Source organism: Ruditapes philippinarum, unplaced genomic scaffold (genome assembly GCF_026571515.1).
Source record: "Ruditapes philippinarum isolate M1 unplaced genomic scaffold, ASM2657151v2 ctg1921_1_1_1_1, whole genome shotgun sequence".
Classification (NCBI taxonomy): Eukaryota; Metazoa; Mollusca; class Bivalvia; order Venerida; family Veneridae; genus Ruditapes; species Ruditapes philippinarum.
This window is the reverse complement of record NW_026851854.1, coordinates 73,291-95,110: the sequence shown is the minus strand read 5'-3', so window position 1 is coordinate 95,110 and position 21,820 is coordinate 73,291. Positions and strand designations below refer to the sequence as shown.

At 28.5% G+C, this 21,820-nt stretch overlaps 1 protein-coding gene across 1 annotated transcript; it reads right to left on the bottom strand.

Annotated features, from left to right (window-relative positions):
* Positions 1-519: 519 nt before the first annotated feature.
* On the bottom strand, positions 520-21,663 carry LOC132741543 (uncharacterized). Its single transcript, XM_060729737.1, has 17 exons — positions 21,469-21,663; positions 20,957-21,074; positions 20,315-20,468; positions 18,489-18,589; positions 16,563-16,701; positions 11,623-11,776; positions 11,242-11,366; positions 10,627-10,741; positions 8,358-8,502; positions 6,709-6,898; positions 5,941-6,040; positions 4,171-4,272; positions 3,872-3,959; positions 3,076-3,238; positions 2,409-2,505; positions 1,549-1,644; positions 520-1,017 (listed from the first exon to the last, which is right to left on the bottom strand). Exons 1-17 carry the CDS (start codon positions 21,571-21,573, stop codon positions 928-930), a joined length of 2,082 nt encoding a protein of 693 aa, XP_060585720.1. The 5' UTR covers positions 21,574-21,663; the 3' UTR covers positions 520-927.
* Between the last annotated feature and the right edge of the window lie 157 nt (positions 21,664-21,820).

The window sequence follows — 21,820 nt, the reverse complement described above, 5'->3', positions numbered from 1 at the left end:
AATTCAAGAAGACACTCGGTCTCTCGCTGATTGATTCAAGAAGACACTCGGTCTCTCGCTGATTGATTCAAGAAGACACTCGGTCTCTCGCTGATTGATTCAAGAAGACACTCGGTCTCTCGAAGACAAATACGGCTGCCAGTCCGTGTGACATTTTGTGTATCGTAGTGATGCAGTTTCATCCGATTTAAGTATGAGTTTTAACGGCAACTTTGTGTTGTTTCTCTATGAATATTGTGATAAAATATCGCAGGTTAATAATTCTAAGCTCTATCAGATGATGTTTCTGACTTTTTTTAAAATGCGTTTGTAAATATTTCCTGAAAACGAGCATCGGGAATTATTAAGAGCCGCCACGACATCGTCAACATAAGTTTCAAAAAATAAGATCACAGTTTTAGACCATTAGAAAAAATTAACACGTATTTTCGGTCATAACGAATATAATTAAACATTTCAGATCCAATATTGATTTTTTTTAATTCAATGGTTAAATATAAAAGTCGTAGATTTCTGAAGCACGGAATACGACGGCTTAACTTAGGTCTTAGTGTATCACATTATAACACCCATTTTTCAGGAAAATCAATGCGGTATGCCAATGTGTTATATACACTTGGTGTAATGTACATCTATGCTGTAATTAAAATAAAATTGTTACAAGAAAGTCTCGATATTTTATGCTGTAATGTCAATATGTACCACATGGCAATTTAATATGTTTTTGACCCAATAAATTAGAAGTAGCATAAAGTTGATAAATTACTATTTGATTATTTTCATCTGATATTGCAAAAATGCACTAAACAGATTTTCTTTCTAAAAGTCATGTTGTGTACGTTTGTCGAAGCAGATTTTACTGGGCTGAAATGTCGAACTAAAGTTCCTGTAACTAGAACAGCATATCCTGTATTGATATGGGAGCCATTATTCACACGATTCCAGCTGAAAATTGTCAAAATCAGCAGATCCGTGTCCGTTGCGAAACATGGCATAACATCTCGCACCTAATATAACCTGGAAGATAAAAATGATCGTTTTACCCTAGATGTTAAGGCTCTATTAACATAAAACATAAGACTAATCCATTTTCAAGGATGTAAATTTGTAACTGAAAAACTTTTTTTTGCTGAGAATAAAGGCTATTATATACAAATCATAGGGTAGCTTAAGCGATGGTCAATCATTTGAAAGGGAACAAACCAACATCTTAAAGACAACAGAAAACCTTAGCTTCACACTCTGTAGAAATAAACAAACAAAAAATAAATAAAAAGAAGGGGAATGAATTGATTACTAATTTTTATTGAATGACTAAATGAGATATAAATAAATACATTTAATGTTTTTAATTTAATCGGATAATGTACTTCATTTTCATTTTTTACATTTAAGGTAAAATTGTTTAAATGACATATCTTGATTATTTAAATTGTCAGTATTTTCAAGCACAAAGTAACCTATTTATAACATGATTCAACGTGTACATACATAAGTATGGATTTAATAATTTAATTTACCTTTATTTACTTATATTAAAAAACTAACCTTTGGAGAAACTACGTTTAAAACAGCATGTTGCCATGACGACTGAGATGGATCAAAATCAGCGTGTTCACCCCATGTATTGTCATGATTTGGATGCTGAAACACATGTAAATTATTGTATAGTTAGTCATGTTAACAGAACATGTTTTTGTAAAATGTAAAATAACCATTCTTAACCAGTTTACGGTCTATGGTACTTCGTTACAATTTCACAATCGTTATCTCTTAAACTATGGAACAGGTAACTACGAAAGACCGATGGGGGCATTTCAACTTTATGAATTCCCGAATTCAGCATTTAAACTTCAAGGGATTCACGATTACAACTTCACGAATTCACGATTTCAACTTCATGAAATTGAAATCGTTAACTCGTGAAGTTGAAATCTTGAATTCGTGATGTTGAAATCGTTAATTCGTGAAGTTGAAATGACCCTACCGGTCTTTCGTAGGTAACACATATCAAAATATGACCCTGCGGTTATTCTGTACAAAAACAAAACAACAGTCTATGCTTCTTTCGTCTGTGCGTAGGTAGTGTTAACCTGTTGTCATTCATTTATCCTCTCTTTTTCTTTTTAAGTCGCTTCATTAAAAGATAGCAAAACTTAAAGATTTCAAAATTAAGCCAATAATCTAAAAAGAAGCGAGGTTATAGTAAATCATTCCTTTACATAATAATTAAAACACATGTATGATACGTCTTACAAAATTTATGTACTCAGCTCAAAAACATGTGGCGGCATTAACTTTGATACTTTTTCTAAAAAAAAAAAGATTATTTGCAAGGAAATTCAAAGCGGAAAATGAGAAAAACAGTTGTATAGAAGTAAAGAAAAAACATTAAAATTTTGACTCACGGTTAGATCACAGTAAATAGAGTAATCACTTCCAGATATACCGGACACTGAGTTAGCTCTGCTGTAGCCACTTAATGTAAATCTTGTAATGCTTCCACTATGTATAATAATATAATATTTCGAATCAATAGAAAATTAATACTCTTAAGAATATATAATAAAGTATAACTTGAACGTTTGGATATATCTGTACGTTCGTTGAGCGAATTCCGTATTGTAATGCATTTGATGTTTATTTATTGATAAAGAAATAACAGAAAAGTTAGTTACTAAATCTATTTCATCTTACTCAAAACTGTCTGCGGATTATAATAAAACTATAACTGCTATGCAATGAAAATATCATTACAATAGTACGTGGTGGAAAGCGGAATATAACCTGTAAAAGTGACCAGTGAATATAATTTTAATACAAAATATTACCAAACTGAGATTTACCCATATAATGTTGTTATTTATTCTGATTTTATATGATATATGACACCTTGTCATGTTATTATATATTCTGATATTATATGATATATGACACCTTGTCATGTTATTATATATTATGATATTATATGATATATGACACCTTGTCACCTTGTCATGTTGTTATTCATTCATATGACACCTTGCCATATTATTATACATTATGATGTTATTTGATATATAAAAACGTGCTAACCTATTAAAATCTATATACTGAGTTGCACCACCATTTGTTACTGTAATATAATAGTTGCCATTCTGTGCATGTCCTTGATGTCTCTTAAATCCATCTTGATAGTTAACCCATCCATCTCCAACTTCAAAAGATCCATCGGCTGTCTGATATCTACAGCTTTGACCTTAAAATAATCATAGTATAGAAATAGATAAATGGTGTTACATAAAAGATACTTTCAAAGGAAATGATAAATATTTAAATCAAAATATCAATATTTAATCAAATAACCCTAGAATATCGTAGAGACCGATGATTTGTTGTATAACTACAGACCTATCCAACATTAAACAGTAAACAGTTGTCTTTTTATGCATTCTACCTTTTCTCAAAAAGATCCACCCACGTAAGCAAAAGGCTATCAATAAAAACGCCCTAAAACGGCAAAATTAAAAATGTGGAAGATTCGTTTGATGTATCATATTCATGGACAGAAGTGGTAAATGTAAGTTACCTCAAGCCCCCGAACTCTCACCCAGGCGTCTGCTTAAGCCTAAAACGCCAATAATGTATGAATACAAAATCTTTTTTGAGTCTGAAGAAATGCTCAATATAAGTATAAAACCTCAATAAGAGAAAGAACTCGTTTTCTACAGCCAGAAGTTATCTTTTTATAATTTAAAGAATTTATCAAAGGATGAGGCGTCTTGTACCTTCCACGTAGACTCTAGATAACACTCCTTAACGACCGGACACAAACAATCAGTCATGCTGATTAAACCTTATAACGTACTTAAAAACTTAAAACACGACGTACCTGCGCAGGTGTTCAACCGAAAGTTATCAAAGTATACATATCCTTGTCCATTCCTAAACATGGCGTAACATGTGGCTGTTTTGATAGACTGAAATGACAAAAGTTTTTCATCCTAGTGAGATGTAAGTATATTTCTGTAGCGTCCGAGACTTATTACAAGATTACGTTAAAAGTAAATATGGTCAGGTGCTCTCAAAATAAATATAACATACATAAATATATAGATATATATTATAAATATATGTTTCAAAATAGATTATTTTAAACATAGATTACTGACCAGAACAATGCTAGTTTACCTTGCTGGTTACAACATGTAGTTCTTTCAAGTGCCACACCTCGGGGGTGGTGGATGTATCAAAGTTTTCTGTATATCCATATAAACTGTTGTCGTCTGTGTCCTAAGATAAAACAATAAATATTTCTCATGCAAGTGTGGCACTTTTTGTCACTTAGCATGTCTAATAGAACCAAAATAAGCGTCAATATAACCAAGAACAAGAACAAATCTTCCCGAACGCTTCCTTAATAATCCTTAATGATAATGAAAGCGACAAAGTAAGCTGATCTATAGTATTCAAGTAAATTAGCAAATGAAATACATTAGAAAACTTTCTCCAGATATCATATCCCGAAAATGACAAATTTGTGTGTTTTTAAGCAGTATCCAGCTTGTTTGTAATATGAATAAGACAAAGCCTCATAGCAAGCTCTTTGACAGAATTTGTAAAACATTTAACTATTATATGGCTAATACATTGGATATTAACCCCATAGGCGAGCACATCACTTTAATTTACAGGAGACTATAGACTTAGGACTGCACACTTACGTCCTCACAATTCACTATACACTACTACACATTTATTTTTACTTACGAAATGCAGTCATTTTATTGTTTTATATTATATCTAAATTGATTCCATCCGGAGGACATAAATTCACTTAAAATCAAATGAACGCGCTATGAGTCCAATTTCGGGAAAAGTACTTTCGCGAAACTTCTGTATATGGATTAATTGTAATCGGAAAGGGATTCCGAATGTAATTTTGAATGGGAACCATAATGAGACAGGAAACCAGGAAAACTGATTCCCGGCTTGCTTTGATAAACAATATATTGCAGGTAACCTGCTACTACTGATTCCTGGCGTGCTCTAAATATAATAGGACAACGAACCACAACAACCTCCGATGAAAAGCAGCAAACTTAGGCAGCACACCGCACTAATTGAAGCCACAGCTTCGAATGGCCGGGAGGATTTCATGTATAAAGTGATTATTGTGGATTTAAGGTAAGATCTGGGTAATACATTTCCGGTTATTTCGACATTTACCGTCATTTTCCGGTATATATCGGAATTTTCCGTTATTCCGAACATGGTTCCCTGCATTGGAATTAAAAATTCAATCGAGCACCGGGAACTACACTGTTACATCCTGTCATTTCAAAATGGCGTTGCGAGATACAAAAGGCCGGTTCACAGCGAAGAAATTAACGAAGAACAAGTGCAAAAGATCACGATCAACTTGTAAATGACTGGTTGCCTGTAAAGTGCATTTTCAGCCTGAAATTTGTTTTTGTGACATGTAATATGATCATTGGCAAACTCGAAAACATGGTTAGAAATCACATGCTGTTAATTATAGATGTCAAGGCCGCCATTGTTTGTAAACTTTGCTTTTAAACAGCATGCTCGGTGAAAACAAGTAATTTTACAGGGGGTTACAAACTTTCACAAGCACCTATAATTTTTGCATGTATAGGGAGTTGCTAAAGCAGTGACAGAGTTTCTGTAGCCCGTATATTTGCAGGGTTTTTTTTGCCAGAGGGACGAAATATGTTGTTTTGGGTCTCGGACCACTGTAGAGTTTTGGCTTTTACGGAATGAATTGGAACTTTTTTAACTGCCGGACTGGTAACAGCTGGTCTGCCCAGATATTCTAAAATGTTGACAGGTATTATTGTCTGTTGTAAATTTTAAAGTTGTGTCAACCATGATAACTTTTTTTGAAAAAAGGACAGAATCAAAAAAAAAAAAAAAAGAATGATAGAATCTGTACTTTACCACAAGGTCACAGTAAATGCTGTAGTCTGCTGGATCCGAGACATGTGCATCAGAACTATGTCGACTGTAACCGCTTAATCTGAACTCATGCACCGGTGACCTTATGTATCAAATAATTATAATTTGAAATATAAACCATATGCAACACTTTTTTCTTTTGATTTAAATTAAAAATTGTAAATTTGTTGCAATGTTACAAGTATTCAGTTCAGATTACACGAAAGCAAGAAAATAAAATGAGAAAACAGAAATAATTCAAATAAGTTTATTTGTTTTTATAGAATATATATATATATATATATATATATATATATATATATATATATATATATATATATATATATATATATATATATATATATATATATGATCTTTATTAAAAGTCTCATCCATACATAACATTTACAATATTTCAGTTACAAATTTTAAAACATAAAATCATAAATTGCCAGTATGGTCATTCTGATAAGAATTATAAGAGACTAATACATAGTTACAGGGGGGACAACTCCTCAGCCCAATATTGCAAATACTTCCAATATGTTCTGAAGAGTTACTTCTCTTTTCGCGCTTATGTAACTTGTAACTTATACCACGGATTGTAATATAAATCCGTGCTTATACATTACCTAAATATCAACAGTTAAAAGCTAAAATACCCTTGCTAATCTGTTAATCTACATTTAAATCTTATAAAACCTTGACAACTTAATATTATGTCAAAAAGACCTTAAAATATTGAGAGAATGAGATTTTATTTAAAGTTACCCGGAGAAGTCTATTGTTTGTTCGGCAGCACCATTTTCTACACGTATATATTTACTTCCATCTTGGGCGTCACTACTTGATTGTACGGTAAATCCCTGCGAATATTTCGACCAACCCGAGGTACTACTTTCAAAGGAGCCATCTGACAAGTGCATTGTGTGGCATGATGTTCCCGAGCCAGTTGATCCACCTTACATACAATACAACTATTTATAAAATTGAAGAAAATGTTATCGTGTCAAACGTTCATGTGTTCGGAAGTAAGGCATATCTTAAATTGTTATTTCATACAAGGCGCTAGTTTGTTTGTTACAAGCTTTATAAGAGTCCACACTGTGACAATTACGTCATTCATTGAATGACACTCATCTACGTTCTTTCAATATATCTAAATTCAAATTCAAATTCTTTATTTCTCTCAGTATATCATACATGATACAAACATAAGGTATATAAACAATTAACATTTGTAAAAACGGATATACATTCTGGTGTAATATTGATGCAAATATAACTTCAATTAAGCCTGCTTTGGTACCTCTCACTTTACTTTTTTGATAAATAATACATGTATTTAAAACTATGGACACAACAATATGAAAATTATGAAGTTTTTAATTATGTATATTTAATATATAGCAAGATCAAAAGCTTTTAGATATAAAAATACAATATCAACGGTCTACTAGTTGAATTTGTGTGACATGACTGATACTTTTTTAACCATGATTGCGTTTTATGACGAGTATTTGTAATTTTAACTTTCTTTGCAATGAACCATTTAAATATATTGAGAATTGTCGGAAAAAAACAGATATTTAGTTGCTTGGATTTTCTTTATTGTCACCTTTATGGTGGCGCGATAGCTCAGTTTGTTAGATCACTGACTGTCACTCCTGAGGTTCCGGGTTCGATCCTGGGTAACACCCTTGGGATTTTTCAGAAACACTTTCAGTGTTTCCCACCTAACTAGAGGGAGGTTTACTGATACGAAACCCAGGTAATCCTCGCATGTATCAGTGCTATAGACTGGGCATGTAAAAGAACCAAGGAATCTATTCAATAAGAGCTAGGGACTTGTTCCCGGATTCCCTTGTATCTCATGGTCTGCTGAGGAAAGGACCCAACTGGAAATAAGTGCTTGCACTTTCGTAGCTTATCCTTGACCGCCTGGTCTTAAGAAAATCAATCAATCAATCAATCAATTTGAATATAAGGAGACCCAAGTTTCATTTAGGAGTCAGGGAATAACCCGGTATGTTAGTAATTAAAAAATGGACGTTGTGATGTGGTCACCACAGTAATACAAAATATTGACGTTATTGATGAAACAATAACTTTTGTTTGACTTTTGTCTAGACGGTCAAACAACATGGATTCCAGTTGTAAAGGTAGCATTAGATTGCCAATTTCCTAATCTAAATTCATCAAATATTTTGAACGTTCTTGAAGTTACAGTTTTATTTCGTTCGTTCTTTTTTTACATTTCGTATGTAAAACATACTGGCTGGTGGTCACTAATTATACTGCTAATAAAATCGCACAGATGTTTTGTTAGAAAATTAAAGATTAAGATGTGTCCTTACAGCACGGATTAAATAAATATTCAAAGATAACTTTATATACAGTTGATAAGTTATAATTTATACCACTACAAGATCCTGATGTAACTGTGACGGAATGAAGAAGAGCATTCATTCGGGTAGATGTTTGTGGTACACCGTTTCTGTTGGCCATTAAGACATTGTAGCGCCAATTATCAGACAATTCTTTGTGAGCCAATACTAGATAAACCTTTAATTATAATGTAAATAATAATGTGTATAATGGTTGGACTTAATTTTGTACAACTGTTGTATATGTATGTAGTTTTAATTAAAATGTGTTAAAATAATGTATAATAAGTAATCTTTATGTTCCTGATACTTTGAAAGTTTTACTGTTGCTCGACTGAAGACATTCTTATCTATTTTTATAATTTTTAAATATTTTTTCTTGAAGAAAAAATACTGGTACCACATGGCAAATCAAACTTTAACTTTTGGATTAGATAGGTCAGTACAACCGATTATTTATTGTGTGATGACACGCGCCTTCAACATGATTCCCGAGATATTAATCACTTAACCATTATGCTGCCGGAACCTGAAGTGATCAATCTTTGCCACTAGTATAGAGTCAGACCAAATTTTACATATTTGTAGTTTGACAAGGTTTTTTACTGTTGACATAAGGCCTTCAGAGAGGATAGAGGTGCAACAGCAATTAAAACTAAGATGCACAAGCAAATGTTAATGTGTCAGATCTACCTTTTATTGTAAAACACAAGCTTGACGTATATCAAAGTTTACCTATCATGTTAAACACTGACTTGACAATTATTAGTTTACCTTATATGTAATCATAAACTTGACGTATATCAAAGTTTACCTATCATGTTAAACACTGACTTGACAATTATTAGTTTACCTTATATGTAATCATAAACTTGACGTATATCAAAGTTTATCTATCATGTTATAAACACTGACTTGACAATTATTAGCTTACCTTATATGTAATCATAAACTTGACGTATATCAAAGTTTACCTATCATGTTAAACACTGACTTGACAATTATTAGTTTACCTTATATGTAATCATAAACTTGACGTATATCAAAGTTTACCTATCATGTTAAACACTAACTTGACAATTATTAGTTTACCTTATATGTAATCATAAACTTGACGTATATCAAAGTTTACCTATCATGTTTATCACTAACTTGACAATTATTAGTTTACCTTATATGTAATCATAAACTTGACGTATATCAAAGTTTACCTATCATGTTAAACACTAACTTGACAATTATTAGTTTACCTTATATGTAATCATAAACTTGACGTATATCAAAGTTTACCTATCATGTTTATAACTAACTTGACAATTATTAGTTTACCTTATATGTAATCATAAACTTGACGTATATCAAAGTTTACCTATCATGTTAAACACTAACTTGACAATTATTAGTTTACCTTATATGTAATCATAAATTTGACGTATATCAAAGTTTACCTATCATGTTTATCACTAACTTGACAATTATTAGTTTACCTTATATGTAATCATAAACTTGACGTATATCAAAGTTTACCTATCATGTTAAACACTAACTTGACAATTATTAGTTTACCTTATATGTAATCATAAACTTGACGTATATCAAAGTTTACCTATCATGTTAAACACTAACTTGACAATTATTAGTTTACCTTATATGTAATCATAAACTTGACGTATATCAAAGTTTACCTATCATTTTATCACTAACTTGACAATTATTAGTTTACCTTATATGTAATCATAAACTTGACGTATATCAAAGTTTACCTATCATGTTAAACACTGACTTGACAATTATTAGTTTACCTTATATGTAATCATAAACTTGACGTATATCAAAGTTTACCTATCATGTTAAACACTAACTTGACAATTATTAGTTTACCTTATATGTAATCATAAACTTGACGTATATCAAAGTTTACCTATCATGTTTATCACTAACTTGACAATTATTAGTTTACCTTATATGTAATCATAAACTTGACGTATATCAAAGTTTACCTATCATGTTAAACACTAACTTGACAATTATTAGCTTACCTTATATGTAATCATAAACTTGACGTATATCAAAGTTTACCTATCATGTTAAACACTAACTTGACAATTATTAGTTTACCTTATATGTAATCATAAACTTGACGTATATCAAAGTTTACCTATCATGTTTATCACTAACTTGACAATTATTAGTTTACCTTATATGTAATCACAAACTTGACGTATATCAAAGTTTACCTAGCATGTTTATCACTAACTTGACTGTTATTGAAGCTTAGATTGTATGTATAATTAAACGTTACCTTGTAGGTGCCCTGCATACCTGATGGTATTGTAACAGAACCACTTAGGGTAATATCTGTATCTGGTTGCCATGTTCTTACATCAACATTGGGAATCACCATATAATGTGGGGATCTGAATATAATAACACAAATAGTAAAAAACATAAGCATATACAACTAACAATAATGAAAATATATACATGTTGATAGTGTAAGATATTTTATAGTCTATAAAACAAAACTCATATAAGTTCTGATTTCTTCAAACAATTAAACTCAAGCAAACTAATTGTGATCGTGATGTAACTAGTCGAGGCATCTGCTGTAGCTTGTAAATACATGTAGTTCAGGTTGATGATAGATACAACAAGCCTAATATCAGACTTAGTATTTAAATAATTGTGGTTGGTCAAAAACTTTGATAAAAAACAAAACAAGTGATCCGGTCTTGTTGAACAGCGTCCTTAGTACGGGTGATGAAAGATAACGGTTAGAAGCATGATTATTACAGTTAGTGACCAATTTGGTCTCATGGCAGATACAAAAGTAGTATAGTATGCATCACAATTGTCACATTTCATTTGTTTTTGATATACAGAAAAAGAGAATGTTTTATATGAAGACAAATATTACCCGCTAGAGCTTTTAAGAGCAATTTTCACTTGAAGTTGTTTAAATGGAGCAGCATACCCAACGTTACGCAGAACGATCTTGTAGCAAAACTGACCACCGCTTTTAGCTGTGTCCGGAAGAATTGCCTAAAATACACAATTTATATGGCAATAAAATGCTGTTCACGAGTTACAACTTACTAATACTAATATTTTATAGAATGTTGTCATTGGTGGTTTGAGCTGACGATTTACCACGAATGGCAACCGACTTAACTTTATTGTTTCTTGTATCTTATAAGAAATGAAGTTTAGATTCAGAATAAAATGAACTGCACTGAAATAAATTACAATGAGAATAGCTATATTTAAATAACCTATTAATTTAAAAAAAAATTCTTACATTTTTCATATAAAGTCTATATCCGAGTCGTGCCGCTATTTCATTATAACATCCGTGGTCTTTCCAATATTGTATGACGTGTTCCTCGTAATCTTTGTGCACAGACGAGTAGTGGAAATATTTCAGATCTGTCATAGCTTTTGGACATGCATATCTTAAATTAAATTTATAATATACATTAGTTGTTATTTATTAATCACACACATATATATTTCATACTAATGATATACATGTATGTTATGTTATTTCCTTATTCAAACTCAAAATTTTCTCAAAATATAGCAATACATAAGGTAGATTATAGCGGTTTCATTTTTACAATAACAATTTTATGAACGACCAAAATACCTCCATAAACTATAAAGTTCATTATTTCTTTCACATGTAATATTAACGTTCATTTCGGAGATATATAAAACACGGCTGCTGTTTATCCAGGTAAGGAATTTAGTATTATATAACAAACTCTACAATAACATTTTTGACATGTTACATGATCGTGTATATACGCCTCCCTCCGGAGATCTGTTAATACATGTATATAATCGTTTATTCTAGGTAAGATGCTCCGTCAAAAATCTTTGAAGCTTAAAATAAATGGAGGAATTTGAGCAAAATCTGACTTTAAAATATAAAATTGAACGACTTCAAAAAATTTCCTTGAGTTAAAAATGAATTCAAAACAAATAACAGGAAAATATCATTCATGTATTAATTGGTCATTTGTTTTTGTACATACTGTATATTGTATATGTTGTATACATTGTACATGTTGTATACATTGTATATGTTGTATATATTGTATATGTTGTATATATTGTATATGTTGTATATGTTGTATATAATATACATGTTGTATATATTGTACATGTTGTATATATTGTACATGCTGTATATATTGTTTATATTGTATATAGTGTACATGTTGTATATAGTGTACATGTTTTGTATATTGTACATGTTGTATATAGTGTACATGTTGTATATAGTGTACATGTTGCATATATTGTATATGTTGTATATATTGTTTATATTGTATAGAATGTACATGGTGTATATATTGTACATATTGTCTATAGTGTACATGTTGTTTATATTGTACATGTTGTATATATTGTTTATATTGTATATATTGTACATGTTTTACATGTTGTGTATATTTTACTTGTTGTATATATTGTACATGTTTTGTATATTTTACATATAGTATATTTTGTTTATATTGTATATATTGTACATGTTGTATATATTGTACATGTTGTACATGTTGTATATATTTTACTTGTTGTATATAGTGTACATGTTGTATATATTTTATTTGTTGTATATATTGTACATGTTGTATATATTTTACATGTTGTATATATTGTATATATTTTACATGTTGTATATATTGTACATGTTGTATATATTTTACTTGTTGTATATTGTACATGTTGTATATATTGTACATATTGTATATATTGTACATGTTGTATATATTTTACTTGTTGTATATTGTACATGTTGTATATATTTTACATGTTGTACATGTTGTATATATTGTATATGTTGTATATATTGTATATGTTGTATATATTGTACATGTTGTATATATTGTATATGTTGTATATATATATTGTATATATTGTATATGTTGTATATATTGTATATATTGTATATATTGTACACGTTGTATATATTGTACATGTTGTATATATTGTACATGTTGTATACATTGTACATGTTGTATATTGTACATGTTGTATATATTGTACATGTTATATATATTGTACATGTTGTATATATTGTACATGTTATATATATTTTACTTGTTGTATATTGTACATGTTGTATATATTGTACATATTGTATATATTGTACATGTTGTATATATTTTACTTGTTGTATATTGTACATGTTGTATATATTTTACATGTTGTACATGTTGTATATATTGTATATGTTGTATATATTGTATATGTTGTATATATTGTACATGTTGTATATATTGTATATGTTGTATATATATATTGTATATATTGTATATGTTGTATATATTGTATATATTGTATATGTTGTACATGTTGTATATATTTTACTTGTTGTATATAGTGTACATGTTGTATATATTGTACATGTTGTATATATTGTACATGTTGTATATATTTTACATGTTGTATATATTGTATATATTTTACATGTTGTATATATTGTACATGTTGTATATATTTTACTTGTTGTATATTGTACATGTTGTATATATTGTACATATTGTATATATTGTACATGTTGTATATATTTTACTTGTTGTATATTGTACATGTTGTATATATTTTACATGTTGTACATGTTGTATATATTGTATATGTTGTATATATTGTATATGTTGTATATATTGTACATGTTGTATATATTGTATATGTTGTATATATATATTGTATATATTGTATATGTTGTATATATTGTATATATTGTATATATTGTACACGTTGTATATATTGTACATGTTGTATATATTGTACATGTTGTATACATTGTACATGTTGTATATTGTACATGTTGTATATATTGTACATGTTATATATATTGTACATGTTGTATATATTGTACATGTTATATATATTGTACATGTTGTGTACATTGTACATGTTGTATATTGTTCATGTTGTATATATTGTACATGTTATATATATTGTACATGTTGTATATATTGTACATGTTATATATATTGTACATGTTGTATATATTGTACATGTTATATATTGAACATGTTGTATATATTGTACATGTTGTATATTGTACATGTTATATATATTGAACATGTTGTATATATTGTACATGTTATATATATTGTACATGTTATATATATTGAACATGTTGTATATAGTACATGTTGTATATATTGTACATGTTATATATAGTGAACATGTTGTATATATTGTACATGTTATATATATTGTACATGTTGTATATATTGTACATGTTATATATATTGTACATGTTATATATATTGAACATGTTGTATATATTGTACATGTTGTATATTGTACATGTTGTATATTGTACATGTTATATATATTGTACATGTTGTATATATTGTATAAATTGTGCATATTGTATACATTGTACATGTTGTATATTGTACATGTTGTATATTGTACATGTTGTATATATTGTACATGTTATATATATATTGTACATGTTATATATATTGAACATGTTGTATATATTGTACATGTTATATATATTGTACATGTTGTATATATTGTACATGTTGTATATTGTATACATTGTACATGTTGTATATTGTACATGTTGTATATTGTACATGTTGTATATTGTACATGTTGTATATATTGTACATGTTATATATATATATTGTACATGTTATATATATTGAACATGTTGTATATATTGTACATGTCATATATATTGTACATATTGTATATATTGTACATGTCATATATATTGTACATATTGTATATATTGTACATGTCATATATATTGTACATGTTATATATATTGTACATGTTATATATATTGTACATGTTGTATATTGTACATATTGTACATGTTATATATATTGTACATGTTATATATATTGAACATGTTGTATATATTGTACATGTTATATATTGCACATGTTATATATATATTGAACATGTTGTATATATTGTACATGTTATATATATATTGTACATCTTGTATATATTGTACATCTTGTACATGTTGTATATATTGAACATGTTGTATATATTGTACATGTTGTATATATTGTACATGTTATATATACTGTGCATGTTGTATATATTGTACATCTTGTACATGTTGTATATATTTTACATGTTGTATATATTGTACATCTTGTACATGTTGTATATATTGTACATGTTGTATATTGTACATGTTGTATATATTGTACATGTTATATATATTGTACATGTTGTATATATTGTACATGTTGTATATTGTACATGTTGTATATTGTACATGTTGTATATATTGTATATGTTAAATATATTGTATATGTTGTATATATTGTATATGTTGTATATATTGTATATGTTGTATATATTGTATATGTTATATATATTGTACATGTTGTATATATTGTATATGTTGTATATATTGTATATGTTATATATATTGTACATGTTGTATATATTGTATATGTTGTATATATTGTATATGTTATATATATTGTACATGTTGTATATATTGTATATGTTGTATATAGTGTACATGTTGTATATATTGTATATGTTGTATATATTGTATATGTTATATATATTTTACATGTTGTATATATTGTATATAGTGTACATGTTGTATATATTGTATATGTTGTATATATTGTATATATTGTATATATTGTATATATTTGTATATAGTGTACATGTTGTATATATTGTATATGTTGTATATATTGTATATGTTATATATATATTTTACATGTTGTATATATTGTATATGTTGTACATGTTGTATATATTGTATATGTTGTATATATTGTATATGTTGTACATGTTGTATATATTGTATATGTTGTATATATTGTATATGTTGTATATATTGTATATGTTGTATATATTGTATATGTTATATATATATTTTACATGTTGTATATATTGTATATGTTGTACATGTTGTATATATTGTATATGTTGTATATATTGCATATGTTGTATATATTGTTTTTATTGTATATAGTGAACATGTTGTATACATTGTTTATATTGTATATATTGTATATATTGTATTTATTGTTTATATTGTATATAGTGAACATGTTGTATACATTGTTTATATTGTATATGTTGTATATATTGTATATGTTGTATATATTGTATATAGTGTACATGTTGTATATATTTTACATGTTGTATATATTGTATATGTTGTATATGTTGTATATGTTGTACAAACTGTACATGATATACATATAAATATTGTTATACTCGCTGTGATGTGTTGGGTCGTTTGTTTCTCCGATGACAAAGTTATATTTAGTATCTTCATGCATGTAAGTTCTATCACCAGGACATTTGAATGTTCCCTGATCTTGATGATCAGATAACAGAGCATCATTATGGTAGCCTGCAATAAATTGAAAAACTATAACTAATTCAAACCAACTTGAAGGAACATTATGACATTTTAAAATACCTGTTGCATTTAGAAAGGTTTGATTAGACGGTTAATAAGTTAATAACGTTAATAAATAGCAACAGTTATATAAATTTTACATTATATTCCTTTTTTTCGCCATCATATTAAATCAATAATTTTTAAAATTTAAAAATTGATAATATTTTTTTTATGATATAAATTATTAAGTGATACAGAAAGTGATAGATTTACCAGATTAAAAAGAGCAATACAGTAAAACAAGCAAGCAAGCAAACAAAACGAACAAACAAACAAAAACAAACAAAAAAAACAAAGAATATATTTTTCTTAATAAAAAACGAATTGGACAACAATAAATTGTATATCACCGAAGTTGAAAATTCTATCAAAAATAAGAAATACGAGTACATATAATTATAATTTCTCTATATTATATAGACAGTTTCTTATTGATTTATAGTATTTTAAACATTTGTGATTATATTCATTCGAAAAAAAAAAATGGAATTTACAAATCTTCAAATGAGCATATGAGTGTTTCCATTCAAAAATTTAATTACATCCCATTCAATGAGTTTTAACAGTGATTATTTGCATCGGAAACTTAAAACGTTGTCGAAAATTGAAAGCTATTTATTATGTACATGCTCCAAAATAAAAACACATAAATCTATACAGTAAGGTAAGATTAAGCATAATAAATAAAGAATTCTTCATGCATCCTTATCTATTTAAACAGTCATACGCAACTGTTCTTGGTTCATCCTTAAATATCTAAACATACATCTGTTAGTGCTCTTAATTCACTCTAAACTATCTTAAAAGACACCTGTAACTAAAATAGATGTGTCCTTTAATATCAGACATATGTACCTGTTCTAGATGTATCCTTAAATATGTAAATAGACATTAAATGTAACTGCTCTAGATATATCATGTATCCTCTTTACAGACACTGCTAAAGATATAACTTTAAATATCTAAACAAACTGTTACTGTTACTGTTTCAGATGCATTCTAGACAATCTTAACAGAAATCTGTAACTGCTCTAGGTATGTTTCTTAAACAACCTTTACATACATCTGTAACTGTTAAAGATATAACCTTAAATATCTAAACAGACATATGTAACTGTTAAAGATGTAACCTTAAATATATAAACAGACATCTGTAACTGTTAAAGATGTAACCTTAAATATCTAAACAGACATCTGTAACTGTTAAAGATGTAACCTTAAATATCTAAACAGACATCTGTAACTGTTAAAGATGTAACCTTAAATATCTAAACAGACATCTGTAACTGTTAAAGATATAACCTTAAATATAACTAATTTTTGTTTGTTTGTTTGTTTTCATTTTACGCCTTTTCCAACAGTATTTTAGTCATATAGGCGGGTAGTTTCCTAACCATCATTCCTGGAGAGTTACTCCAGTACTAGACTACCTTCCTCCGCGCTAAACTACCAAAGCATCTCCCGGTGATCGAACCCATGCCAGAGAGGTAACTGGATTAGAAGTCATCGACTCTAACCCCTCGACCACGGAGGCGGTATAAATAACTAAACAGACATCTGTAATTGTTAAAGATGTAACCTTAAAAAGGACATATGTTACTGTTCTAGATGCAAACTGAATTATCTGAACATACATTTACATCATGTAACTGCTATAAATGTATCCTTAAATATCTAAACAGACATCTGTAACTGTTTTTAAATGTATCCATAAATAATCGAACAGATATCTGTACCTATTCTAGAGGCATCCGTTTCTGCTCTGTCTTCATCCAACGTTGTCGGATTTTTTCCAAACTCGTGATATTTGTAAAATGGTACTCGCACTAGGATATCTCTATAAAATAAACATAAATACGTGACCAGATACATATTTTTACAGTGTCATAGTATTTGTAGATAAAATAAACTGTTGTTGTGAAACAGAAATATTTGTTTTATCTGACAACATTATACTCAGTTTATGAACTGTTTGAATATCTAATGTAATTTTATATTAGGATGGTCAATCTAAATAACAAACCTGCCTGTCAGTCTACATTATAATATTGTCCTGTAATCTGCTATTAGATAATAGCGACTAATTAGTGTACGTCTGGCTACATTTAACACTTTTACAATACTTTATTACTGCTGTTACATAATCTAATAACTATTCTTTATTCTAAAGAGTGAGCATTTAATATATAAGCAATTAAGGGAGAAAATCTTTCAATTATTTTAATTCATCAATTATTTAAGCAAATATAAAAATGAAGCTGTCATGTTTAATAACATATAAGTTTGTCTGATTGAATTTAAGCGCCATGATTCTATCTTTAAGGATTCTATGTATTGCTTAAAACATAAGAACTGTGGTTATTGTTTCCTTTCAATACATAACTGAAAATAGTATAAAAAACTTAAACTAGGATTTCCTTTTATAGCACAGCTTCACATATCAGATTGTTTTTATTAAAGTGACGTTATGCTCATTCGTTAGCAAGTTGTGTTGAATAAGTAATATATTACAAGATATCAACAAAGTGAATGACCAATAATTGATTGTAAAAGTGTTTATATTGTTATATGAAATAAACTACTCATAAAAAGATCGCCTTAATTTTCTTATAAATATAAATTTACCGATATATTGAGACTAAAATTTATAGACATGTCCGTGGGTCGTGCGGATTATTCATAATTGTTGCATAGTAAAATACATGTATATAATAGACAACTTAATATATGAAAATGACACAGAACTTAAAACAAATAACCTAATATATGAAAATTGCAGCGATTATAAATTTGTTTAGACTGAATGTATGAAAATGACAGAAATTGTAAAACTTTAAACGAAAAACGTAATGTATGAAAATGGCAGAAATTGTAAAACTTTAAACCAAAAACGTAATGTATGAAAATGGCAGAAATTGTAAAACTTTAAACGAAAAACGTAATGGATGAAAATGGCAGAAATTGTAAAACTTTAAACGAAAAACGTAATGTATGAAAAAGACAGAAATTGTAAAACTTTAAACGAAAAACTTAATGTATCAAAATGACAGAAATTGTAAAACTTTAAACGAGAAACTTAATGAAAGAAAATGACAGCAATTGTAAAACTTTAAACGAAAAACTTAATGGATGAAAATGACAGAATATGTTAAACTTTAAACGAAAAACTGAATGTATGAAAATGACAGAAATTGTAAAACTTAAACGAAAAACGTAATGTATGAAAATGACAGAAATTGTAAAACTTTAAACAAAAAACTTAATGTATCAAAATGATAAAAATCAAAAAAATTAAACAAAAATCTTAATGTATCAAAATGACAGAAATTGTAAAACTTTAAACACAAACTTAATGCATGAAAATGACAGCAATTGTAAGACTTTAAACGAAAAACTTAATGTGTGAAAATGACAGCAATTGAAAAACTTTAAACTAAAAACTTAATGTATGAAAATGACAGAAATTGTAAAACTTAAAACGAAAGACTGAATGTATGAAAATGGAAGTGCGGTTGGTCATTTACATGAATCGAGCAAACTTCATAGTAAAAATGTAACTTACACAGATTTAGGACTGGCATTGAGGAGGGCATCAATTATTTGTCTCCTTGCCCTCCACTGAGTGTCGTTAAGTCCGAACGTGTCGCTACACCCATTAGCCTCGCCAAAGTCTCTATTTGGACAAGGATTGTGTTCATCCCAATAGTGCCATTCCCCTATTTTATATAATATATTTTTTTTATTGACTAAATATAAACCATGTTTAAATTTTATACTTGACAAGCGACTTGACAAATGTTTCTGTATACTGACTTTACAAGTAAACTACAGGTATGTTGCTATATGTTACGTGTATGAATATCGTAACTGAACATTGTATTTATTTACTAGTAGATATTGTACAAACCTCAACCAGATAAAACAGGGAGAACGGGGCATTCAGAGATGCTCCATTTGTCTTAAGATATATAGTCGTATTATTTAACTTTCATACCAACATAACCTATATAATTCACATATAAAGTAAACTACAACGATAAAACATCGATAAAAATGTTACCTTAATCAAGAGTTTTTTTTGTATTATTCTAAATTATCATTTAAAATTATATATCAAAAATGAGCAAGACTCCATAATGTACATTATAGCTAAAATATTGATGCTATTTATGTAAGAAAGATTGTGTAAAAATATAGTGCCTACCATATCGTCCAATAAAGCCGGCCTGTATGGCTGCAATGACCACACTGTAATCTTTAAACACATTATATTCGTTGAGTTTTTGTATATGTCGTAACATCTGGGCAAGAGTTGCGTCATTCTGGAGACATAAAATCAAACATAATGTTCTGTAGTCAGGACTTTTCTCTCTAGATATATTTTTCTTACAACAGTTCTCATTGTTTTATGCAACGAAGTATTGCTTAGAAATTCAATCTTATTATCTTTAAAAGATAGCATCTTTCATAACCTTTGTTTTAAGCATAAGTTAGTTATGTTATAACTAAGACAACAAATGTTTTGTTTAATTAAACAATGACCTCACTTACTGTTTTAAATGCAAAACTATCATACTTAGTGCGATATACATCACTCAAATGTAGAATGATGCCGACGACAGACATATCTCGAATAAGCTACTTTGTAAGATTAACATTCATTTTTTTCTACGATAGTTTTTGAGATTTCTGAACGACATTTAACATTTCACTTACAAACGGGCATTGTTTTATATAAGCAAAGCGCAGGACAACAGTCCATCCATGTGACTGCGCAAACGCCAAGTCGTTCTTTACTTTAGTTGTAAAGTCACCGTGCATGTCATCAGTGACGTAGCTATCAAGGTAGTAGAGACGCAGGACTATGTTGAGTTTGCTATTTAATGAGTTGCTCTAAATAATGAGAAACAGCACAACATTATATTTTACAATATTATTGTTTAGTAGATATACAAAGATGTTTATGATAAACACATCTGCCTTTAAAAAGGCATATACATGTTATAACAAAATATAAATGTAGAAAGTAGTTTTTTACGTTACAAGATTTGTGAAACATTAGATTAAC